General features: G+C 39.5%; 2 protein-coding genes and 1 non-coding gene across 6 annotated transcripts in view; 2 read left to right on the forward strand and 1 right to left on the reverse strand.

The window, feature by feature from the left end:
* Positions 1 to 595: 595 nt before the first annotated feature.
* LOC125232675 (dynein regulatory complex protein 9-like) lies at positions 596 to 11,314 on the forward strand. Of its 3 annotated transcripts, none has more exons than XR_007177774.1 (10): positions 596 to 715; positions 5,298 to 5,446; positions 5,644 to 5,714; positions 6,399 to 6,567; positions 7,143 to 7,289; positions 8,327 to 8,432; positions 9,198 to 9,334; positions 9,627 to 9,710; positions 10,084 to 10,215; positions 10,814 to 10,945. XR_007177774.1 is itself a non-coding variant. In XM_048138428.1 (10 exons), exons 1-10 carry the CDS (start codon positions 617 to 619, stop codon positions 11,000 to 11,002), a joined length of 1,257 nt encoding a protein of 418 aa, XP_047994385.1. In that variant the 5' UTR covers positions 596 to 616; the 3' UTR covers positions 11,003 to 11,314. The 3 variants fall into 3 exon arrangements, 2 of the variants coding, with proteins under 2 accessions (XP_047994385.1, XP_047994386.1); XM_048138428.1 differs by having other exon boundaries at positions 9,198 to 9,308; positions 10,814 to 11,314; XM_048138429.1 differs by lacking the exons at positions 596 to 715; positions 5,644 to 5,714 and having other exon boundaries at positions 5,302 to 5,446; positions 9,198 to 9,308; positions 10,814 to 11,314.
* A 1,278-nt stretch (positions 11,315 to 12,592) lies between these two features.
* LOC125232511 (serine/threonine-protein phosphatase 2A 56 kDa regulatory subunit gamma isoform) overlaps positions 12,593 to 26,759 on the forward strand; it is a 96,140-nt gene continuing 81,973 nt past the window's right edge. Inside the window, exons 1-2 of one of the 2 annotated variants that reach the window (XM_048138208.1) lie at positions 12,593 to 12,674; positions 12,945 to 12,998. In XM_048138208.1, the coding sequence (XP_047994165.1) occupies positions 12,657 to 12,674; positions 12,945 to 12,998 (72 nt within the window). In that variant the 5' untranslated portion in view covers positions 12,593 to 12,656. The other variant, XM_048138211.1, reaches the window with a different exon arrangement.
* Trnan-auu lies at positions 14,649 to 14,721 on the reverse strand. Its single transcript has one exon. It is a non-coding gene; the product is annotated as a tRNA-Asn (tRNA).

A 26,759-nucleotide genomic window follows, 5' to 3' on the forward strand; every position in this document is an offset into this window, starting at 1 on the left:
ATGGTTATAATTATAAGTTTGTCGCGAGCGATGAACGCCGATAGCTCATCGGCATCTTTTGGTGGGACCAGTGCCTAAGCCGCCGCCCCCTCCCCCAAATATGTAGTTTCGCAAGCGTAGCGTCGGGCTAACTGTATGGAAAAGACGCGGCGTCAGGCTTTGCCATACAGTTGCCCGACGTTACGCTCGCGAAACGCTAGATGTCAGAGGGGCCCTGTGACGCCGATAGCCCATTACATTATTAGGCACTGGTCCCACCGCGAGCTAGTAAACTATGGGCTAGAAAAACGAACAAACGATAATCACTCCCGTGTAAATAAAAGAGACACGGCGATGTTTATAGTTACTCGCCCAGCGGTGAGCTATCAATATCGCCGTGTCTCTTATTTGCACGGGAGTGCTTATCATTTGTTCGTTTTTATAGCCGATAGGTCATAGCTTACTAGCTGGCGGTGGGACCAGTGCCTTATTGAGGGCCTGTGCCACAACCACAATGCACAATACAACCTAAGTATTCTAATACTCCATGGTTCTGACGTTGTCATTATTCGTGAACAATGACATTTTTGGCGACATTATAAACATTGTAATTTTATTATCATAGTATTTTTACAAAATGCAGAAAAATAGGATTGTGAGCGTGGCTGAGGGCCCATGGGGCCGAGCGACTATCTATTCAGATGAATCGGAAGATAAAACGACACAGAAAGTTAAGGTATGCAATTTTTTTACCAAATCGAATCTATCTAAAACAGCATTTTCATTTCACTTAGGTAGTGTTCAGGCATGGGGTCTCATCCGGAACAGTGCAAAATTATTTCCAAATAGAAGTCATAGATGGCGCTAAGTGTCACGATTGACGATTATTATTTTTTTATCAACTAGATTTAAAGGTATTTGAAGCGATTTAGGCGTATAATGTCCCACTCGCAAAACGTCTCTTGGTCCCTTTCGCAAAAGGTCCCTTTTATAAAATGTCCCATTGCCAAAACGGCCCTTCTGCAAAATATCCCGTTCTCAAAATGTCCCTTTATATAAATTACGTCCCTTTCGCAGAAAGTCCCTTTCACGAAATAACCCGATCGCAACACGTCCCTTTCGCAAAATGTCCCGTAAAAAATGGCTCGTACCAATGAGTTTTTTGGAACTGTGTACGAAATATCATTTGATATTTACTAGTTGCTTTTCGGTGAAGGAAAACATCGTGAGGAAACCGGACTATTCCCAATCAGGCCTAGTTTACCCTCTGGGTTGGAAGGTCAGATGGTAGTCGCTTTCGTAAAAACTAGTGCCTAATATGCTAATGCCCATAACAATCTGTATTATTACCTCTTTAATCCATAAGAACCTGGCTATTTGCAAACGGGACGTTTTGCGAAAGGGGCATTAGGCAGCCGTGACTTTCAGCGATAGGGGTATTTTCAGAAGGGACATTTCGCGAAGGGTATGGGTCATTTTGATAACGGGACGTAATGCGAATGGGGTTTTTTGCATAAGGGACAATTAGCAGAGAAGACGTTTTGCGTATGGGACGTTATTATAGCGGAGGGACGTTTTGCGAGTGGGACATTATACGCCTAAACCTTTGAAGCGTCATAAATTAAGTACATTATAAATTAAATACAAACATCGATGACAACACAAATTTAATGCATTATTTTAGAAATTTTCAAAGAAATAATATCACGTAATATATTGCTACTGACTATGACGCAACAACGTGAACAACCTGCGCGCGACAGTATCGAGCTACCTAAATTTTATTGCATATTGTCACTAGATGGAGCTGCCACTATCTACAGTATACTGCCAACGAAACGGTGCGATTGTGTGCGTTCCGTTCATTGAGTTATATGTACTACGTACTATAGGCGACGTTGCCAGACGGAAACTCTGCACAAGCTGACAGATGCGCGGAGTGCGCGAAGCGGTAATTTACGCGTAGAGTAGTAAGTCCACCATCAGATGTGACACATTATTATATTCCGCCTGTCAAAATTATTTATTTATTTATTTACAACTTAAAAAATACAAAGTAAGCGATCACTGCCGCCCATGGACACCCGAAACACCAGGGGTGTTGGAGGTGCGTTGCCGGCCTTTAAGATGGGTGTACGCTCTTTTCTTGAAGATTTATCTTCTTCTTTAAAATACAAATATATACTTATATATATAATAATATATATATATAGTGCGGTCAGTTTTTTGGACAAAGCGTATCCATTGTTCTCTTTTTTCATGACCAGGCCAAAGAAAACAGCAAAAAGTGAGCGTGCTAAAAATACAATTTTACTCAATAACTATTAACAATCAATAAACAAATTAACTTTTTTTATATTATAGTAACATAATTCATAATGTAGTAAGTAGTTACCTAATAATTTTCCAAATTGAAATAAATATATTTCGCAAATCTATTAGAGGTGAAACACATTAGTAGGAACAATGAAAATGGCACATCTGCGTGGTTAACTTTTTAGTCTATGATTGCGTCACCAAAATCGCGGAAGCCTCGCTCCCGCTCGCGTGTTCGTAGAATATTCAGCTGTCGTGTCGGCCGATAATATTTGTTTGTGTGCGTTAATAATGTAGGTATACGTTTGTAGTAGTGTGCGTGACAAAAATGTCGTCTATTAAACAGCTGCCAATGATCGAAATTCAAATTAGTTGAACAATTTCCATTGAAAAAAAAGTTTGTAATGCATCGGTCCGAATTGCGGATACTAGTTTTATCATCTTTTAGTAGATATAATTGAATGTAAAATTATTTATTTTGCCTGACACTCTTGAGTATTTTTTTATGCCGTTATTTTAATTTTACAATATAATATTTGGAATATAGTGCTTTATAATTATTAAATATAAAACATTTTTTAAATACTTTTTGATACAAAATCATACTTCATTGATTTGGAACAACGCTTTTTATCGGACCTACATCCGACACTATCGGAAGCGTTTATCGGATGTAGGATGTCGATCTGACACCCGATATCGGATCGGATAATGTGAAAACGGCCTAAGCATTCACCGTTAGTGCGTTTTCACATTATCCGATCCGATATCGGATGTAGGACCGATATCAGATATACTCAAGCCGCCATCTTTGATTTTTGCCTTTGAAATCCTTCCGACATTTGCCACATGCACGACCGATGTGATGCATGCGAAATCAAACCTTATCGATATGGAAGTATGAGACGCGACGATTGCCGACTGGCTAGGATTTCCAAACGCACACGAATGCGCGCTCGGTCGCCGATCTGCGGCGGAGTGGGCCAAGACCTCGACGCGACGCCGTCAGCAACTAAGTACTACCTAGGTACTTATAAATAGTCAAGAGCGTTTGTATGGAGAATTAACTCCTCCTGTATCGTCTTAAGGATGAAATGTAATAATATTCATTTCTATATTTCTAAATAACTACGCGCCTGCTTTCGAGTGCTTTAAATTTTAACAAATCAATGCATCCTTTGGTCGGGGGCTGGGGCCTCTCAACTCAAGGTCGCCGGCGCGCGGCGCCGTGGTCGCGGGGCGCGGGGCGTGGGGTGCGGGGTGGGGCGCCGCGGATCTCGTTCATTCAATTCCGCTTGCATGTGTTGCGGACAGAGCGAGTATATTATACGTACGCGGCGAGCACACATACAAGCCGCACGGCAACGCCATCTAGTAATGTTCGACTTTAAACGTCCATGTGACGTTATAGGTTTAGTGCGTGATAGCTAAAACAGATGTCGCAAGATGTTGCAGTTTGATGACTATTTCGACGTAGGATACTGATAAGAGTTTTGTTGGCCACGCGTGGCTACTAGCGCCATCTAGCTCTTTGAATGTGGATTAAATTTAGCCTACAGGTCTAGAATACTTAGGACGGCGCCCATTTTTAGTATGGGATTAGGTATCTGTACTAGTATTATTTGATCTGTGGTTCAGGGTACGTAGCCGAATGGCACAAACGCTCACGAAACGAAACGCTCGTAGATATCTATCTCTATCGCTCTTAGGTATTGGCGCGACAGAGCCAGCCTACCTTTCATTGCCGTAGCCGAATGGCATTTCTGCGACGCGAAACGAAACGCCGCGAAAGGTAGTCTGGCTCTGTCGCGCCAATACGCAAGAGCGATAGATACTGATATCTACGAGCGTTTCGTTTTGTGAGAAATAGAAATAGAAATATTTTTTTATTCTTGGCAAAATAATACAAAAAAGACACACACAAATACAGATCAACAACAGAGAATTATTTACACACATAACATCACAAAAGGTAAGTAACGCCGCGTGAGCGTTTGTGCCATTCGGCTACGGCACCAGAACAGTTCTGAGCGAGCATTCGTTTGTTCTTGCGCAGATGAAAACACTTTACTTCCACACCTGGGTAGGTGTATATCGGTAGGTAGGTGTATAAGGGTTTATCGGTGCACGAACGAACGAATGCTCGAGTATCTTCTTAGTAGTTTGTGATCAGAACTGTTCAGAACACTGAGTGAAAATACAGTTTACGCAAGGGCGGATCCAGCTTTGTACTGAGGGGCTCACATGGTCAAATTCAAGGCCCATATCAGGCCTAGGAAGGAGCGGTCACATGGTCAAATCATAGGCGTAGCTCAGGCCCTCTGGATCGCAATAGTGAAATAACTCCGACCCCAGTGCGCCCTCACGAACGGCAAAGAGAGTAAAATACCGGAGTGGACTACTGAGTCCACCCACCCAATACCCACTGGGGTAGGGCGTTTCCCCCTCTCGAAAGAAACGGCGAAACATACACAGCGAACGTAACTGCATTCCTTTCCTACTTCGTCAACCAAAAAGGTCTCCTGTATCCGCGCATGTAGGTAGAGGGTTATTATGCTAATTTCCGTCCATTTACCGAGGTTTTCCTTTTTCTGACAAGGATGTCGTTATAAAGACAGAAAAAGGATGCTTCGAACTACCTGGTACCTACACCTATACACAGTGTTAGTGACAAAGATTATTTACCACAATAAGGATTGAGTGCAGTCACCGGCAAAAACATAAAAAAAGAATTATTCATTCATATTCATTCATATCATTTATTGCATACACATATGTTTACAATAGGTGTTTTTATAGATTAGGTCACAACATGCACCCGTCAGGGTATAGCAACATAGAAAACTTACATACTAGATTCTAAGATAATTAAGGCTGCATAAATATCTTACACGCTCTTCTGGCTCTAGAAATCAGATTGTATCAAATATTTTTGCGGTAGGTATTCTTTTTGTTCGATTTTTTGCACCGGATTGTACTAAACTTAATGGTCTATTTTCTAGGCACAAGAAGACAGACCGATAACATTTCTCATGGAAAAGAAACAGTCGGAGTTGTCGGATCAGCAATCGCAGCAGACCGTCGTTTCGTGTTTTAAGTTCGAAAACGCCTCATTGAAGAGCTCTCTGTTCAATGCCGATGATGTTTATCGGTAAGGCTTTCCAACTGACTTGACATTTATCGATTTGCAACCTAAAAGTGCTAACACGCGACCGTACCGCACCAAGGTCATCCACATAATACTATAATACCTACTTAGTATCATCAGTAAAGAGAGAGCGAGAAAAAGTTTTTGCCTGACTCAATTAAGTGAAAACTTTCACTTAAGTAAAATTATTACGATTTCAGATTACCTAGCTTCGAGGCATCGTTATTCGCTACTCTCTTAGAGGATACCATCACAGAGTTGCGGATTTTAGGTAAGTCCACGGAAGATATAAAGTAGAAAATAGACTCGACCAATTCATCAGAGCCTATGCGACGCTGACAGACCATACCTTCTCTGCATGAAATACTAAAATCTTGTAATCTGTAATCAAATGCGTTCGCTACGTTCGCATTTTTATATGGTTTTCATATGATCCACATATAAAGTTTATGTGCAGGACTTAACTACATTGGCTGATTCTATTGCTAAGAGGTATAACTACTTTAAACGAAGGGCCAATCAAACAGCCATGGATATTGTACCTACCTGTACCGACTTTTCTATTTTCAAATTGTATAAATTTAGATATTTTTGGCCTAGCGGTAAGAGCATGCGACTTTCAATCCGGTGGTCGCGGATTCGATCCCCGGATCGTACCAATGAGTTCTTCGGAAATGCATTCGATATTCGTTGCAGGGAAAGATCGTGAGGAAACCGGCTAATCCCAATAAGGGCAAGTTACCCTTCGGGTTGGAAAGTCAGATGACAGTTGCATTCGTAAAACTCGTGCCTACGCCAAATCTTGGGATTAGTTGTCAGAGCGGACCCCAGGCTCCCATGAGCCGTGGCAAATGCCGGGATAACGCAAGGAGAATGATGATGATGATTTAGATTTTTTGTCGATTGAGTCCATTGCAAATGACAATTTTCATTTCATATAAGTACTTGTTCACAGTCGAGTGCAACACGGAGATGCGCATAAGCAAGCTCCATTCTGACATGGGGTTACTCCTGGCGCTCAAGTTCGGTGTGGCGCAGCCCTCGTTCAAAGACGTTCTGGACGGCATCGACCCGAAGCACTTGGGCTGTAACGAATATAAACTCAACAAGCTGGATGCAGACAGGTATATGTACTCCATAAGTCCACATCCTCAAGACAGTACTACACACACAATCTAAGGCGTCGCCGGCGGGCGTAGCACACCAGTTGGATAAACTTTATCGCATCGGTGCGTCCCATCGTACTTACAAATAGTGCGAAAAGGATGGCCTGACGTTATATCGTTTGTTACGCTATACCATGTTTGCTTACCATTGACAGCTGATGTGGCAGTCTATCCATCTCCATTCTGAGTATGCTACCCATCAAGCTGTTCGTAAATGCTGGCAAATAGGTACTCCACCAGGGGATTATAATAGCACAAAACTTGATTTTTAACGGGAAAGGCAAATCCACATTCAACCATCCTCTACACCTTGTTAAACAAGGGTTTGACCTTAACACGCTTCAAGAAAGCAAATAGTATATAAAACTCTTTGAGGCAGAAATAATGGTAATTTCTTTCGTCACGAACGCAGTTTTTCCCCAGGAAATATCTAGTAGATGTGCCTCCTAGCTGAACAAGTGCTACAGAGCCCAAAACTCTTTGAGGAAGAAATAACAACAATTACTTTCATCACTGACGCTGTTCTTCCCCAGGAAATATCTAGCAGAAGTGCTCCAGACTTCATACGCGGACCTGGCGCTGAACAAGTGCTACAGAACCCTCGCGGAGCACGTGAAGGATGTCGTGGAACGGGACATCTACCGCACTGAGCTGCAAGAGGCTGAGGCTAGACATAGAATGTATGTGTCTGAAACATGTATTAGAGGGCCTCTAGCTCCATGTTGATATCTTTCGCTTTATTTACTGGTGTAGCATATCATACTTCCTTGCCTTTATGTCGTAGTTCATCTCATAATCCGGTGTATAATTATCTTTTCCACGTGACATCCTATATCACATCGTACAAATTGGATGTCAAATCCTGCATCTTGCAAGCCTACTGGAACATAATTGTGTCATTCCAGTGATAAGCATTTATATTGCAAATTTACATTGAGCATTTATATTGCAAAAGAAATGTGTCCGTGCAATAATGAAAGCCTGGGTAATGGATACCTGCCGGCCACTATTTCAGAAATTAAAAATATTACCACTGCCTTGCATGTATATTAAAAAAGCACTGTTGCTTGTAAAAAGCCGTCCAGACTTATTCCATATGAGATCGGAGTATTTCTCAAGCCAAAGAACCCAATACCAAAACCTTCTATATCAACCTCGGTGCAACTTGGATATATATAAGAAGAATGCGTACAACATGTGCATAGTTATTTATAATAGTCTTCCCGATACTATTAAGACACTAAATGCTCTAGAGTATAAGAAGAAAGTCACCAGTTTTCTTCTAGAACACTGTTTTTACAGCGTGAAAGAATATTTAGAATATGATAGTTGATAGAATTAGAATAATTAAAATTAAAATATTAAGCATGTATTACGTTGTGAATCTTTTATTATGAATTATGTTGTTGAAATGGAATTGAATTTTAAATTATAGCTATATTTAGTATAGGTATAATATAGTATTTTTATGTAAAATATTTTGCATGTCGTTTTGTGCGACTGAATACTGTACACCATCCTACATAATTACACCTGTGTATTCTAGAAATAAGTATTCTTGCAAATAAACGATTTATCTTATCTTATCTTATCTTAAGCCAGATAACTTGACATCAACGACACCTCAGATCAAGAGTGTTTTTCTTTCACAGCTACTAACTGTATACCCATGAGCTAGTGTCTAGCGATAGATGAACTGATATGTTGTCATGTTTAGACTGCGACGCGACACGAACCGACTTCTGCGTCAGCAGCGGAACCACATCAAGTCAGTCACTTACGACACTGACGCTATCATCGACGATCTCCGCACGCAAGTCGAGGTACCATAACTTGTTGGAACTTCCTCTCTATTAGAGGAAGTGATAGTTATTTTGTACGTTAGTCGCAATTAAATATCTTATCGCATTACAAAAGATGAGGCAAATCGTTTGACCCATGGGAAGATGATCACCTGATGGGAAGTGAAGACAGAGTCTAAGATGGAGCTCATCGATTCAGTAATAGCCTATTCACTCTTACTTTAAGGAGACTGAGCTCGTATTTTCGTTCTTCCACGCCCGCATTACAAAAGATGACGTCCGAAGATGGAAAGATACGCATTCGTTCTCCCCGCCTGGACTTCCGAAGATTAAAAGGATGATGATACTTTGTCAACTCTCTTACGCTTTGGGGTTTTGCAACTGCTCTCTGAGGTGATCCTAAGTGGACCTTGACCTGTTCTGTTGGTCCACCACATATATTGTCTCTTCTTGTTATTGCCTCTTCTCTCTCCAAGTAAATGAAAAAATGAAAATGAAATATTTATTTTTCAAGTAGGCTCTGCGCATATGAACAAGTAGGGTCGACTCTCCTAATTCTACGGCGCCAGGACGCTTTCTCCAGGCTCCGTAGCCGAATAGCATTTCTACGACGCGAAACGAAAACGGAACGTCGAGAAAGAGCCCGACAGAGCCTGACTATGGCTCGGTCGGGCCAATACACAAGAGCGATAGAAATAGATACCTATCTACGAGCGTTTCGTGAGCGTTTGTGCATTCGGCTACGCACGCTGGGATTGTCCACCACATCATTTGTTATCTGTGCAGGACTTCACTCTCAACGCGGAGACGTGCGCCCGCTACGTCCAAAACTGGGAGCGCGCGCGCACCGAGCAACATCTCCAGACTATCTACGACGCCGAGTTCGAGCCTTCACAGGTTAGAAGTCTATCCCAATCATCGAAGTAAGTAAATCTTTATCGGCCATAAAGATATCCTTCATAAAGTTAAGATAAAAGCGAAAGAAGTCTATGAGAATCTGCATTTTAGCGATCCCTGGTGTTAACCATTAAGAGTGTTACGCAATGGGTATATCTTCCCTCAATCGGTTATTTAGGAAATTAAAAATATAGCATTCTAATTAATCTAACGTGGGGTTAAGCATGGGTCGCCTTAATGATCGTCTAATCTCTATCTTAACTATTCTGTCTCATGAGAACTTTGCCCACTTATACAGTGCTTGTGTACAATTTACAGGTGGTCGAGTACTTCAAGCAGCGTACAGATCACGAGCAACGCGTGCATACGGAAGTGGAACTGCTCATCAACATCGCTATCAATGTACGTTTTACTTTCTTCTTCCTTATATTCCTATCACTGAGGGCGGATGTTCAGGGTCACGTGGTAAAATTCCTGTTATATTCTTTGTCGGAAAAGTTGCATGGTCAAATTCTCGAAGAAGCTCAAGTTCCAACGGAAGGAAGGTTATGACCCTTATGTCCACTCCCTGCTTCTGGCCTTGCACTAAGGTCACTGAGAATCATGGCCATATGAGATATGAGTTATGATTTGAAACACCAAGGTTTGTTAAATGCTAAAAATTTGGCACCTTCTAAAGAACAGCAAGTAAATGCCTTCTAGACATCAATTTTCTTAATAATGATTAATGATTCAATGGATTGACGGTTAACCACATAATTCTGGCATGTTTCAGGAGACATTGGAAGAAGTCGAAAGGTGGATGGAGAAATATGACAGGGACATGGAAAGAATCGATTTGAAAATTCAAATAAAGAAGAATGAGTACCAAAACGCACGTGATGAGAGAATGGGATTGGAGGACACGGTAATATTATTAATCATTAGCACATTCCTGCCTTTCAAAACCTTTAAATGCCTTGCTTTAAAACATAATGTATCATCCTACCGGCTGCGCCATTTAAAGTATAGGAAACATATCACTCAGCTCAACAACAAGATCGAGCAATGACTGATTCTTTATTTTCAAATACGATTAGATCTCACCAATACAGTTACGCTACATACCCACATAATATTACAGTAGAGACTATTAAATTTAGAAGTCGCAAGAGAGTCCAAGTAGAAGGTCACTACCCTCCCCACTGTGGAGAACGAAGCACGGAAAGAACGCCATTCGTTTTGGTTAAAAGGAAATATCGGGCAAATTAATTATTTCGACGTTGCGATAGGCAACGACTCCTGATTAAGACTTCAACGAGGCTTGCGGGCCAAACTAAATATTACTGTTACGACTACCTAAATTAAAAAGAATTGAACTTTTAAATGACCTATCATGCATAAGAGAGCTCGGGCTACCTATATAGTAGCCACGATAGCCCATTGCGAATTGGAGACGTATTCGTATGTCCTATAATTTTAAAGTTTTAGGAAACTCTCAAGTAATTCCTTGCATTTTTCCACAGATCGAAAAGCACGACAAGCTCATGAAGGACTGGATCCACTTTAAGGAGGAACGCGAGAAGGAGCGTCTGTACCGCGAGACCATGAACAAGTCTGCCATCACCGTGCAAGCGTGGTGGCGCGGGCTACTGGTGCGGAGGCAGCTCGGCCCGTACAAGCCGGCCAAGAAGCCGCCGCCCAAGAAGAAGTAGCTTTCTTAATAAAGTTGTTTTTGAAGAGATTGTTCATGAGGTGTTTCTTTTGCTAGGTTTATTGACTTTTATATTGCTTTTCATTGACAATTTTACTCTGCGTTGAACTGTGTTATAGCACTAAGACTACCACGCCGCATCGTGGCCAAGGCATCCATCATCCATAAGTGGAAGCGAGAAATGGATATCAATTTGTCGCTATCACTTGAAAATCGATGACCAATTTGTAATCTAAAATGGCGGACACACACTTTGTCACAGTCGCCTTGGGTGTCGTTGTGTAGGTTTTCAAGGGTGGCGCGGGTTGCTGGTGCGGAGGCAGCTCGGCCCGTACAAGCCGGCTAAGAAGCCGCCGCCCAAGAAGAAGTAGCTTTCTTAATAAAGCTGTTTTTGAGGGGATTGTTCATGTGGTTTCATTTGGTAGAACTTGATTTGAATTGAACTAGTTCACTTGATTTGAATTGAACTAGTATGATTAATAATACCAAATAATACTTACCTACTAATAGTACTAACACTGCGGGTTCAGTGTGCATAATAAGGCAGGAAACGGTAAACCAGCATAATACTTTTCAAACACAAAGCGATCCTTTAATGCATGTGCAATAAGGGACTAACATTTGTTGGAATGTGAGCATCTATTCTAAAGGCTACTCCAGAACTTTTTTTTTTTTTTGTAATTTTATGGCCTGGTAACTAGACCTTTAAGCCAAGTCTTTAATTTTTACTCCAGAACTCCAGAGGTTCCTGTGTTGCCATTGAGGAGGCACACTGACATTTTATCCCGCCAGGTGGCACCTGTGCAAGTGCCACGGAAGTATATGACATCCAGAGTTGCTGTTTTAAAAAAAATACTGGGTTCAACTTTCATTAGCCAGACTCTATAACTAAAGCAGCCTATCTAGGCATGTCACTGCCATTCATATGTGTGTGAGAGAATAAACATCATCTCGCTCTCACGTATGAAATTCTTTATCTGTGCAATGGACTAATAAGGTGGCGCCATTTCTTATAAACTTTAGAGTGTGCCTCCTCTTATATCTTTGAGAGATAAATAACCTTAGTGCTACGGTGCTACATTTAAATATTTTAAATGAACCAACATTTTCATAGAAACTGGCAATAGAGGGAACTACACAGACCAACCCCTATAGACATCTATTACAAGACGACTCGCGGTGGCCAGCCTTCCTAGTATTTGCACTGATATAAGCGCGGGCGCTCGCCGTGCCCGATCAGTATCGACCAAGTAACAGACCCGAAAGCAGCGCGTGTTTTTCGCACAAAAAAATTGGGGAACTATAAGGCGTATTTATTACAAGTACCTTTTCGAAAGACAATAGTTATTTCTTTTTCCTACTCAGCATAATATGTGCGTCGAAAATGTACCCTATTCTAAGCATGCAGAAATTACTTCAGTTACATGCGCCATGTGCAAGAGCTGTGATCTCTATTCGATTGTAAATCGATTCAATGAGTCGACTTGATTTGACGTTGAACTATTTGGCTACATCACTACTTTCCAGCATTGCAAACGTCAATGGAGTCACGTGACCATTTACAACCAATCAAAACACGCGTTTTGCAAAACTGTCTTCCTATACATGTCTGTTTATCAAAAAGTTGAATTTTCAGCGTTATTTACTAATAAAACATGCCAAAAAATGAAAAGGTGAGTTCGAAAATAATATAGAAGACTCACTGAACAAACTACCTGCCCGAAGTTCTCGCGTAATCGTGCAGAAAAATATAAAATTATAGTGCTATCGGCATTTTGCTACGGTCTCCGTACACCGACCAAACGTAAGTTAGTATGTACATGCCATGTCAGTCAGTTCGTTGATGGTATGCGATTCCGCATAACATATAAGTTTATAAATTCGTTGTGGTGTTCAAAATATCAGTGTTTACAGTGGGTTTGAGTGAGAACTGTATTTCACAGGAGGAGATGAAGACGAAAACGGATAAAAATAAGAGCGGAGACAGTGACTCTGAGGTGAGTTGTTTATAATGTAATAATATTGAGAAGACGGCCCGTCGGCGGAGCCAACGGTGAAATATATACAGCATTATCTCATTACGAGTTGTTTCTTGGTGAAACTTTAACCTTCAACGTTTTATTTGCGCCGATCCGTAGTTTGCGAAAAAACGCCCGTGCAAATTATTCATAAGTCATTAGTATTCAATTTGAGTCTCTGAATTGGTGTCCGATTATGTTTTTGCGTGTAAACACATAATTGTTTCCTATTGACTTTATCCCTTTACTCGAAACTTAAGAAACTACTCATAATTTCCAGTTAATTGTGAGAATCCTATCAGTATGAACCACTTGGGATATTTACTTGGGATTTTGTATCATTAGATTCATTAGCATAACTCAAATCAACTTTTTAAATCTGGTTTCTATTTGATTTATTAGCCTAGAAAGTTCTTTTTACATTCAATTGAATTATAAATTTATCTAATAGAGAAGTTATAAGGTCTTAAAAGATATATTTAAAAATATTTTAAGCGGGTTACTCACGTATTAAGTCGATATAGCGTTCGACATGTTTCGGTTCAATTTTAAATATATAAATATTTAAATATGTATGAGTCTCACGGGAGTTTTATAGTCTTAAAAGATATTTCTTAAGATATACATCAGTCATGAAATGCTTTATTTGAGGCTATGCTGCTATACCATCACAATTGGATCAGTTTAATATGATTTTATTACATATTCCACACTAAAAAAACTTTCTTTGCAAAAACTAATCAACCGTATTTGAATTTTTAGAGATATTAGAGTATTCTCGGTTTATAGATGTTAAACTTTCGTGAGACATATTCAAATATTGAATGAATCTATGGTTGTACTCACATTATTATGTTTAGTGCTACTGCTGTGACATGTTTCAGGCCAATTTTGGAGGCCCCTTGTCATATAGGATGTTCATGGGACGGCTAAACACCAAGCACTCTATGTTCTATGCTACATATGTCTGAAGAGGGGCCTAAAAAATTGGCCCGAAACATGTCCCACCAGTAGCGATATAATAATGTGAGTACAACCATAGATTCATTAAATATTCTCGGTTTAGTTCCAATACAAGAAAAACTCCATAATCCTTATTGGTGAATTCTTGACTTTAGTGCTGTAAGGATTGAAAAGAAATCATTTCCTGCCTCTCGTAAGCTTCTGCAATTCAGGTTGTAGTTTGCAAATGTAGGCAAATCTGTTGTTTCAAAACTGTATAAAATGTTTTAAATGTTATTTATCTTGCGGCAAGACACTATGGCAGACAAGATCTTTACATTAAATACACTACACAACCACATTTAAGCACATGTTGTACAGCAAAGTAAAGATATATGTGTGGAAAAATCATCCCCTAACTATCAACTTTAGAAATTGAAGAAATTCTAAGATTAAATTTAGTATTCTTTAGTACCGAAGACAATATTTAGTATTCTACTTAAACACATCTGGCGAAGCCTATTGGAGCACATGTTATACAGAAGTGGCCTGAATCTTATAAAATATTGTCAAATATTCAATAAATTGGATGGACATTTATCTGAGACCAAGGCCCATGTTGTTGTTAATTGATAACTTTGATACTTACCTACTTGGCTAAGAATAAATTTAAAAGTGGAAAATGTCTGCCTTGGGTGAGACTTGAACTCACGGCCTCTGGATCAATATTCCAGCGCTCTGCCAACTGAGCCACCAAGACTTCAACCAAGCCAGCGAAATTTTCCACTACTAAGGTCAATGGGACCCGTAGCGACATCTACCGTAAGAATGTTAAACTTCTTAAACGGCAACCGGAGTTCCAAGTCATATTGGAAATTCACCAGTTACGATGCGCTAACCATGCTAAATTTTAACTTCTGATTAGCAGAAACGTCTAAGGCTTAGAATAAATTTAAAAGTGGAAAATTTCGGCCTTGGGTGAGACTTGAACTCACGGCCTCTGGATGAATTTATTCTAAGCCTAGTGGCATCGATTGCAGACGTTTCTGCTAATCAGAAGTTAAAACTTACCTACTTGTTAAGATCAAAGATTTCTTGTGGTTTATTTGCATTAACGGTATTTAAATGATTTATGGATTTTTTGTCTCATCAGAAGGTTAACATTTTCCAAGTCTTATTTTATCTTGGAAATCAATCAATTAAATGTGTTTTTTTCATAAATGCTTTTTATTTTTAGTTTTATTAGCTAGTTGATATTTGCCAATGTCAAGGTGTATGTTTACTTTTGACCAATGGCAATGTTATAAATATAACTTGGAAATGGAAAGAGTAATTTGCCTTACAATATGGCATCAGACATTTCAAATTAGAAGGAAAATAAGTCACCCTCACTGACCTCTGGTTATAAGAGTAAAGATCAAGTACCCATATTCACTCCATAAAAAACTGGCCAAGAGCGTGTCGGGCCACGCTCAGTGTAGGGTTCTGTAGTTTTCCGTATTTTTCTCAAAAACTACGAAACCTATCAAGTTCAAAACAATTTTCCTAGAAATTCTTTATAAAGTTCTACTTTTGTGATTTTTTTCATATTTTTTAAACATATGGTTCAAAGGTTAGAGGGGGGGGACGCACTTTTTTTCCTTTAGGAGCGATTATTTCCGAAAATATTAATATTATCAAAAAACGATCTTTGTAAACCCTTATTCATTTTTTAAATACCTATCCAACAATATATCACACGTTGGGGTTGGAATGAAAAAAAATATCAGCCCCCACTTTACGTGTAGGGGGGTACTCTAATAAAACATTTTTTTGCATTTTTTATTTTTGCACTTTGTTGGCGTGATTGATATACATATTGGTACCAAATTTTTCTAGTGCTAACGGTTACTGAGATTATCCGCGGACGGACGGACGGACGGACGGACAGACAGACATGGCGAAACTATAAGGGTTCCTAGTTGACAACGGAACCCTAAAAAGGCTTTTAAATTCTGGTTGCGATTCCTTTGATAAAGGATTATGATAGATGGATTGACAAATGAACAATTATCCAATAAAGGTTCTGTTTTTTGTTTTGAGGTGTGACCCTCAAAACTATTCTAAATTAAATAATGCATATTACATGTGTTCATTCAAGGTCTACATTGTTACAAACATACCTGCTGAACTGCTGGTAATATTACTGTTGAGTATAATCATATGCATTCAAGCACATTATACCAAATAATATACTTATCTCACATCTCACTCCCAGCCATTCAATTTCAAACCTACTTGCCAACAACTAACCATACATATTAGTTTAAACACTTAACAGTTTACCCAAGTATTATTGTTTAGAGTATGTAAACACAGATTTGGCACCATCAATGATTTCACCGTAGTGTACGTTACGCAGGCTTGCGAAAACGCACGCGTGTGCGCGTGTCCGGTATTCGGAAAATTCGTAGTTCTAAATTTTAATTTTTAAACTTAAACTGTAGGTGTATGTGTGTGTGTGTGAAGTGCACCTACGGGTGTTTAGTGTTGCAAAATATGACCAGTAGCGGATTTTCTCAGTAGGCTTAGGCTTAGGGCGACCAGATGATAGGGGTTTCAATTTATGAAATTTTTCTCAATATGTGGCTTTTCCAGACGGTTTTTTTTTTGTTCCAGCTTTCAATCCTTAATAGGAATGAGATCGATAGGAATAAAAAAATGTAAACTTACTTTTCATGTATTGTATTTATTCTATTTAAAAATCTGTAAACGTCAATTTTCATTTATTCGAAATCTAAGGTCTTCCAAGACCGTTTTCGTGTAGCAACACGAGATCTGAAAGCTGCCCTCACTGACCCATAATCAAAATAAGGAAATTTCGTCAAATGGACGAAAACTTATAATGGACACTAACTTATAGACACACTTATTAGGCGAAATAATTATTATTTTCATAGCTGGAATACTTTTTATCTTTATTCTCTTATTGTATTTATTAAACGAAGCAATTCACGTTATCTTTTACGTTGTGGACAAGCCCCCTTGAAGATATGCCAAGTATGTAACATATGTCTTATCATTATTCACATAAGATTTAATGCAAGGAGTGAAGATACTTACATCCATAAACATGAGAAATATTAAATTCGTGTCCTTTAAGTGTCCTTATGCTTCAAGTCCTTCAAATCAAGGGTGAACAGGTGCCGAAACCGAATGGCATTTCTGCGACGCGAAACGAAAACGAAACGCTGCGAAAGGTAGTCTGGCTCTACGCAAGAGCGATAGAGATAGATATGTACGAGCGTTTCGTTTCGTGAGCGTTTGTGCCATTCGGCTAAGTACCTAGGCATCTTCTGGGTGAGCTCACTCCATCGTTGGCCACGTCTTTGCCTTTGGCTAATCTGTGGCCAAGAGTAAGCACATTTACAATAATAAAAAAAGTGTAATAATTACCTTTTTATCAGAATGTCTTGAAATCTCAGACAGGAAAGGATGGGTCCTTTTCTTTAGAACTAATATATTTAGAAAAAATAAATTAATCTATTTGTATAGGCATCGGCGGAGCGTGTCACATATTGTAATGACATTGTTATTTACCTGTGATAGGAAACATGTCTGGCCCTTGAGCGTTCAAAATTGTTGTCTTGCAATTAAATATCATATAACGAGACATTTTTTATACATTTTCGTTAACTTCTGCCTACAAAAATTGCCCCGCAAAAGTTCGTAGGGAAATACGAGTACTACCTAGATGTTTAGACGTGAGTTCGGGACCGCTAAGTACTCGTAGATGCGTTTGCTATGGTAGCAACAACATACAATCACGCCTGTATCCCATAAAGGGGTAGGCAGAACACATGAAACTACTAAAGCTTCAGTGCCACTCTCTTTTGCTATGTATATTTATATGAAATCTGTGAAAGGACCTTTTTGCATTAGGAACATTAGTACCCTTTAGGGCATAGAACGCCTCAAATATTTATAGTTGCTGGCCATCATGTTATCGCGATGTGCATGATTAACTTTCACTATCACCTGCTTTTGCTGCACTCGCGCTCACGGCAGGCTAGACTTGTTATTATGACGATGAGTGCCATACATTATAGCAACGAGAGTACCGTAATAACGTTCATTCATGCCCGACTTAAAAACGATAAGTTTTGACGTGTCTCTCTGTGGCATCGTAGCTCCCGAACGGATGGGCCGATTTAGATTTAGGTTTTTTTGCTTGAAAGCTGAATTAGTCGGGAGTGTTTTTAGCCATCTTTGATGGAAATCGATTCACTATGTCGGAGGGTTTTTCGAAATTTATTTTTGTTACTTATAGATAATTACTATTATATACTAACGTCCGTCTAATTTAACTTTGCACCAAATGTGAGGCCGCGTTTTGCAACAAGTGTAGCAATGTTAATTTTCCATAGAATCATGACCTTCATAATGATAAATATGAGTCTGGGTGGGATTAACCCAGGACTGGAATACTGGATAAAGGACATGCCTGTTTTTGACAGTCTGACAATAATGCAGTTATTGCTCTCATCTCCCGAAACTGTTTACTGAGAAAGAGGGGAAAATTCTTATCCTTAAACTCTCACTATCGTTTTATAGTTTATCACAATGAGCAGTTCAGGAAGGCGTCCCCGTTAGTCGAAGACCCGGTGCTCCGCACACTGAGATTTAAGGCAAATAACCTAACCACAAAATGAAAAAAAAAAAAAAACCCGACATCGTGGATCGATTTCCATCAAACATGGGTTAGAACACTCCCGACTAATTCAGCTTTCAAACAAAAAAAAACCTAAATCTAAATCGGTTCATTTCATACGTTTGGGAGCTACAATGCCACTAAAACTTATTACACCGGTCAAATCTTACATGAAAATCGGCTAAAAAAACAAAGTGTGATGTAAAGCTGGATTTTTGGTACGTTATTTGAAGTCCTTGGGGGAATGTAAGACTATATTTTGCAAGCAAAAAAAAAGTGTGCTAACTTCGTAATTTAAAAAAAAAAAGTAAAAAAATCGGACTTTTTTTGGTTTTTATTTTTTTATTAAAAAACTATGCGTTTTTGGTCAAAAGTTGTTTTGTAATGTTGAAAGCGCATTAAATTTTAAACAGTTCGACATCTTTTTTATCAATGTCCGTCAAATAGTTTTCGAGATATGAAGCGTCAAAAAAGGTTAATTTTTGACGCATTTATAAAATGTAGCGTTTTGCGAATATTTTTGGACAAATATCTGCAAAATACTTCATGATATGTTATAACATTGCAATATAACATTGTATAAAATTTATTTTGCTTTAGTTTTAGTGCAAATAAAGGTCAGTAAGACGAATGGTTACTTTGGTAAACAAAAAAAAATATAAATAGAGAAGCCTGGTAGATTGGTTAAGGTATAAAATAGTTTACGCTAAAAGTTTTAGGTTGAAAGTAATGAAAGTGCTATCTATTCGATCTTACTTTCTTTGATATCCGTTTATCTGAAAAAATTGTCTAAGCTAACTTTGCATCGATTTGACTATTACTAATGAAGAAATAAAATACAGTAAAATTTTGAAGTTTAGGAAATTAGAAAAATAAAACAGAATTAGTTACATTTTACTTTTTCCTTTTTGAGGGTCCTGGTTCTGCATCTTGATGGCACAACTCCTGTAGTGATAGAAAGTCCACTTGAGTTGCATTTGACCACCAATTGCTGTGGAATAAACTACGGAAACGGAAAGCGCCCACGCCAATTATTAAGATACTGGAGAAGTGGTATTCCCAGCAGAAGAACGTAGTAAGATGGAAGTCAACTCTGTCCACAGCCAGCGGGCTAAACTGTGGCGTGAGACAAGGAGGCAGTATGTCTCCGGCTCTCTTCAGCGTGTACATGGATGGGCTTTCGCAGGCTTTGACCAGTACCGAGGTTGGCTGCTCCATAAATGGGCAAATGATAAATCACATCGTATATGCAGACGATATGGTCCTACTAGCACCATCTGTGGGAGCTATGCGTAATAAGATACTTGCAGAATGCGAGAGATACGCCAGCCAGCATAACATGAGATACAATCCGGACAAGTCTGAATTTATGCTCATGGAGGCAGCACATATGCCCACACATATGTACCACCTCTTTTGCTTGATGGAGTTCAATTGCGGAGAGTACACGAAGTCAAATATCTTGGTCACATCTTGTCCAGTTTAAAAGACCAGGAGGACATAGAAAGGCAGAGGCGAGCCACCGCAGTAAGGGCAAACATGTTGGCTACAAGATTCGCCAAATGTAGTGAACTAGTGACAGCGTAAAAAGACAGCTGTTCCTCAGTTTTTGTACAAGCGTGTATACTGTCGAGTTATGGTCCGACTACACCTGCGCGGCGGTGAAAGACCTGCGCGTGCAATACAACACATACTACGTACTGATATTTCGTGAAATGGAGAATACTATCTCCAGACATGGAGAATACTCCATTGGTTTCAAAGAGCAGCAAACTAAAATAATCCTCTACAATACACTGGTACGCAGCCATCTCGAATCTGCCTCAATTGTTTGGAATCCATTCTATCATGTGCATTCGCAACGCATAGAGAGTATACAGAGAGCTTTTACCAGGTATCTGGCTTATGGTACTCCAGGATTCTCGCATAGAAACACCTACGACTGTCGCCTCGCCAAATATAACATGGTCAGCCTACGCGATCGGCGACGAATGCTGGATTTCTGTTTTTTGCACAAGGTCGTAAACGGACAAGTAAATTGCAGTAACTTGCTCGAGAGACTCTGTCTAACTGCACCATATAATTATCCTCGGCAACCCATAACGAAAGTTTTCTCGCTACCAGCAACTAGGACTAATCTTGGACTGCAGTCGCCCATGGTACGAATTTGCGCTGCATACAATGCCTTTGTAAGGGACGGGACTTGCATCGACATTTTCCACGACACTTTATCCGAATTTAAAAATAAAATAATAAGGGGGGATGGTAAAAGGGTAAATAAATGATTAATAAAAATAAAAATAAAAAACAACAAAAATTGTAAAAACAAGTTAATAATTATAGTTGAACTTAATTCGTGTAGTTATGTTATATATTTTTAAACTAAGTAATTTAAATTTAGTTCTTGTGTAATTCTAGGTTAGATAATAGTATTAGTTGGAGCTCGCTGCATTATATGAGAGAATGTTATGTACTCCGTAATTGTCATATATATCAGTACTTAATGCCTGTTTGAATGCTTGTTAATGTAATCTACAATATATATGATGTGGACGTACTTTTATAATAATAAAAAAAAAAAAAAATACTATGATTCGGGCACGTCCACGACAACGCTCGTGAGATTGCATCGATGTTATTGACCCTCAGTGATATGCTTTAAAAACCAGTCCGTACAAGAACAATTTCGGAACAATCTGATTCAATTAATGAGGGTTTTCTACTCGTAAATATTTTTTTCCGCCAAGGAGGTCTTTTTGACCGTAAACTTACTAAATAAATGTTGATTTGATATACGCAAATATGTGTCTGAGTAATACTTGAACAGCCCCCAAATAATAATAATTCATTCTCCGCTACACCTCCTGTAAATATATGTAAACTATCCCATTTGGCCATTACCATCCACCGATTATTTCTGATCCAGTTATACTAGACTTACGATATAATCCTATTTTTTTAAATAACTGGCACACTTTTGGTCTTACATGAAAGCTAGTGAAATTTTCTACATTTTTATTTTACAATTTATGTAATAGCCTGAGCTGTTTTGCTGATATCTGTCTCAAAATATTAGCAAAACGAATATTTTCATAGAAAGGGGAAAAATGCTCTTTTTTGACGCTTCATATCTCAAAAAATATTTGACGGACAGTGATAAAAAAGATGTCAATCTGTTTGGAATTTAATGCGCTTTCAACATTACAAAGCAACTTTTGACCAAAAATGCATAGTTTTTTAATAGAACGGCAAATACCAAAAAAAGTCTGATTTTTTTACTTTTTTTTTAAATTACGAAGTTAGCACACCATTTTTTTGCTTGCAAAATATAGTCCTACATTCCTCCAAGGACCCCAAATAACATACCAAAAATGCAGCTTTACATCACACTTTGTTTTTTTATTTCTCTTTTTGACCAGTGTATATACCAACCCATCGTTTTTGCGTCGGGGATTTAAAAAAATGCTGCTAAATCGTTGTCTTATCTTGCACAGTGTGTTCGATTCCAAATAACGCTCCAATTCCGCCTGATCTCTTCCTACTTTCATAACATTCGTAAACAAGCATATTGAATGGCACGCGCAACGCGAGAGCACTCGGATGTAACTCGAGAACTGACCTGCTAACGATTTGCATACCCCGTGTGCATTGTTAACACACATGACAGATATTACGGGTGACAGTGTCTGTTAAGCCCGCAAATTGAGGCATGTGGTGTTCATTTAGGCACAGAATCCATACTAATATTATAAATGGGAAAGTGTGTGTGTCTGTTTGTTTATCCGTCTTTCACGGCAACACGGAGCGACGAATTAACGTGATTCTTTAAGTGAAGATAGTTGAAGGGATGGAAAGTGATATAGGCTACTTTGTCGTCTCTTTCTAACCGCGGGCATAAGCTAATATATAATAGTATTACAAATACAGATTTACTGAAGTCTCACTCCTGCCGCCATTCTAAATTCTTACCTACATTAAGACGATACGGTGGGGTCAATTCTCCATACAAACGCTCTTAACTATTTCCTCCCTGGTTTTTGAAGACAGAGCAATGATTTTTTCAACACAGATTGTTATTTTTCCCCTCACTAGCTCGGAAACAAGTGTTTTGTCCTTTAATACCAGCGGGTAAAAACGCATTTTATCCACTAGTGGGTAAAGTAATTTGACCTTGAATAAAGTCAAATTAACAGTTTTAAAATTGATAAAAGTAGGTGAATCTAGTAATAAAGATGATTTACCACCTGTGGAACTACTGGAAGCAGTGATAAACGCATTTTTGCGTTGTAGTTTCCTCGCTATAGTGAGGGGAAAAGTTTTGTGTTACACTCGGGTGCAAATGTATTTTACTTCTCGTGTGTTAAAAAACTCGCAAGTTCAGGATTCTATTCTCGAACCACTCGCTTCGCTCGTGGTTCAACTATAGAATCCTTTCACTTGCTCGTTTTTCAATTCCACACTCGACGTTAAAGTACAACTTTGCCCCCTTGTATAACAAATAACTAATTTTTATCTGTGTCGGACCGTTTTGATTTTTTTGATATTCTGCTTTTTAAAGACTCTAGAGCCAATCAAAAATTTCCAAAAACGGCCTCTTCCATTGTGGCGAAAAAAAAGGTGTGATACTCAAGATTGGTAACAATTAACCAAAAAAGCTAAGCGGTCCGAAATAGATTATTTCATTGTTATTCAGATTCTCAAATTTCGTTCCGATTGATTAAATTTTGAAGGAGGAAAGAGTCGAGAGCGGAACCTCAATTTTAAAGATTTTTTGAAATATCTTTTGATTAATGATCTAGTTAATAACACTTGTATATTTTAACTAAAATTCCCAAGTTGAAGGGGGGCTCCTTTCCATTTTAGCATTTTCGATACCGTATCCTCTTAACAAACGGACCGCAAGTGAGCAGCCGACATTGAGTTATATAGCGACGCGCTAAGGTTGTCACCACTCCACCACCAGGCTGTCTTGCACTCGCGGGCGCTGGCATGTGCAATGTACAGTGAGCTGCAAAATTGAATGGAGAAATTATGAATGAATTCATTGATAAATTCGCCATACAGTTTTGCAGCTGATAGTACTTGTAACTCGGCGAAAGAATCGCGAAGTGAGCCACGTCTTATGCACACCGGATGTGATTAGGCGTACGCGTTGTAATATACAGATCCTATATAGAGACGGCTTATCGCTTGCTGTGGGCATTGTGGGCGTGTACAAGTTATCCGACATGAGTTTGGAGGAGTTCATTTATTTTATTTATAAACACGAATCCATCGGCACCTATGCTGCAAGGTTCGCTTGTCGCTGGGTTTTGGCTATTGGGGCCAAAGGTACAATCAACCAATTGGAACCGTAGGCCAGTGTAAAACCATGTCATAGTGACTTTAGAAATCAGAGCTTAAGAAATCTCTTACTGCTTGTCATTTTGACATGGTTGTAGTACATAGTACATACACTAACAGGTTGTTATAATATAAAGCGTCTACTCGTATTAACGCGCGATCAAAAATACCTATTAAACTCAAATCGGAGAGCAGAATACATCTGCTGGATCCCATCCAATCTATTGCTGCTACAGTTGACAATAGATTGGATTGGATCCTAAAGCGGCAATGCAATTTTGATACCGTTGGTGTTCTTAAATGTGTAGGTTTATTATAGTGATTATAAACCTCTTTGATGGAAGGCGTTTGACTTAAACAGTCCACGAAGGTCTCCTTTCAAGTCCGTTTGAATGGGGCTGCCGCTTTCATTGCTAGCGTGTATAAAACGGCTTCTGCAAAAAGTACGTCAATACGGGAGTGGAATTAATAAAACTTAGAATTTCTTGAAGTCAGTGGGCGTTGTTAACTAAGTACGAATATAATCTGTGCTGCAATACTACCTACCCTTTCCTGTTCCGATACTCTCAGGGGTACCACGATACCACGGGGGTCATGACTCTTTTGACGTTTTTTGAATTACATTCAGGCGGCGTGGCGCGGACGTCCGTTCCGCACCTCAGGACATGCGTCTCTTTAAGTGTGGCCGGTCCCTTAGATGGCTGGCACTGGCAGTCCTTCGGGTACCGAATCTAAACATACCCTGAAAGCAGCCCCATCCGTTAGTATTATAATCTACCTGTCTTCTATTTCAACCCTTACTTACGTGACTTATCTATAAGTATAAATAGTTTCATTATCACAAATTACACGTAGGTACTTCAAGTTAAGACGCCAGAGGGTGTCGCCATGACAACCAGTGCCCTTCAAATATGATTAACCCAAATATGTGAAGTCCTAAAGACTTTAGAGGTACAGAGGTCAGACGGGTTCTGCCGAACTTTCAGGCACTTAGCTTCTCAGACAACTATTTATAGTGGTTGCCCACGCCATTCGCAAGATTAATTGGCAATAATAGGTACAATGTATTAATCTAATATAAATTAGTGGGACTTGGGTGTCGTGCTGTCATGCGTTTGGATGGGGTATATATGACTTGCGTTGTCATGTTAAAAGTTTCGACTTTGGATGAGGCGATTACTTAGAAATGATTAACAAGTAATTTTCATGTGACATGATGATTGATAAACTAAGTGCGTTTTCACATTATCCGATCCGATATCGGATGTCGGACCGATATCCCATACATTTAAGCCGCCATCGTGGATTTTTGCCTTTGAAATCCTTCTGACATCCGATATCGGATCGGATAATGTGAAAACGCACTAATTAAGGCTAGTAGACCGGTGATTTTACGAGTGAGAGAGAAAGAGGTCTTAATGTCACCTTCTCAGTTCCATGGTTTCATGAGCTGAATGCATCCTTGCACGTGTTTAACTATTATGACTTACCATTTTTATTCCCCCAAGCGTGTTTTGCATCGTTATGGATACGAAGATGCGATACGCTCACATTGCTCGTAACGTGGACATGATTCCCCAATAAAAAAGTTACGACAAGTTTCTTTAAACGAAAGCAATACATTCTTTAATCATCGTCCTCCTTGCGTTATCCCAGCATTCGCCACGGCTCATGGGAGCCGGGGGTCGGCTGGGACAACCAATCCCAAGATTTGGCGTAGGCACTAGGTTTACGAAAGCGACTGCCATCTGACCTTTCAACCCAAAGGGTAACTAGGCCTTATTGGAATTAGTCCGGTTTCCTCACGAATACTTACGATGTTTTCCTTCCCCGAAAAGTGACTGACATATTAATTTACTTAATATCAAATGACATTTCGCGCATAAGTTGGTACGAGCCGGGGTTAGAACCCGCGACCTCCGGATTGAAAGTCGCAGGCTCTTAGCGCTTTTTTTTTCAAGAGATTCTTTGATCGTTAAAAATAAAACTACCTTTATAAATAAATATTGGGGGACACCTTACAGCCTTACACAGATCAACCTAGCCCCAAACTAAGCAAAGCTTATACTATGGGTGCTAGGCGACGATATACATACTTATATAGATAAATACATACTTATATACATAGAAAACATCCATGACCCGGGAACAAATATCTGTATTCATCACACAAATAAATGCCCTTACCGGGATTCGAACCCGGGACCGCGGCTTAGCAGGCAGGGTCACTACCAACTACGCCAGACCGGTCGCCGGTAAAAATTAAATGTATTGTGCAACGGCCAACACTATTAATGCCGTCTATTCTGGGAAGCTCGTGTGAGCGATCGATTCCTCAAATAAGGATTCCAATTAACACGTGTAGGCTAGTTTCCACTCTGACGCGTTTCTCGTCTCTTTGTAGGTTAAGGGATGTGCCACGGCACATCTGCCACTTCTGCCAGACTTACCAGTCTCCCTTTGTAGGTTAAGGGATGTGCTACGGCACATCTGCCACTTCTGCCAGACTTACCAGCCTCCCTTTGTAGGTCAAGGGATGTGCTACGGCACATCTGCCACTTCTGCCAGTCTTACCAGCCTCCCTTTTTAGCTTAAGCGATTGCGATCCCTGCTGAGAGACTTGCTAAGTCCGACTTTGGAGACTAAACTCTTGGATTTAAGGGCCTTTGCCATTTCAAATGCATTGCTAGGTTTAAGCCCTGGGGACAAATCCCAGCCTGACAAGTGTGGCTGCTGCCTCTTTGTTCGAATTTAGAGACCCTTTG

Source organism: Leguminivora glycinivorella, chromosome 13, assembly GCF_023078275.1.
Source record: "Leguminivora glycinivorella isolate SPB_JAAS2020 chromosome 13, LegGlyc_1.1, whole genome shotgun sequence".
Lineage (NCBI taxonomy): Eukaryota > Metazoa > Arthropoda > Insecta > Lepidoptera > Tortricidae > Leguminivora > Leguminivora glycinivorella.

Excerpts from the sequence above, each read along its gene's own strand:
- LOC125232675 (XM_048138428.1), top strand. The coding sequence starts at position 617 with ATGCAGAAAAATAGGATTGTGAGCGTGGCTGAGGGCCCATGGGGCCGA. Across the intron at positions 5,447-5,643 it reads AATGCCGATGATGTTTATCG|ATTACCTAGCTTCGAGGCAT; the intron begins GTAAGGCTTTCC and ends TTACGATTTCAG. Across the intron at positions 5,715-6,398 it reads CACAGAGTTGCGGATTTTAG|TCGAGTGCAACACGGAGATG; the intron begins GTAAGTCCACGG and ends ACTTGTTCACAG.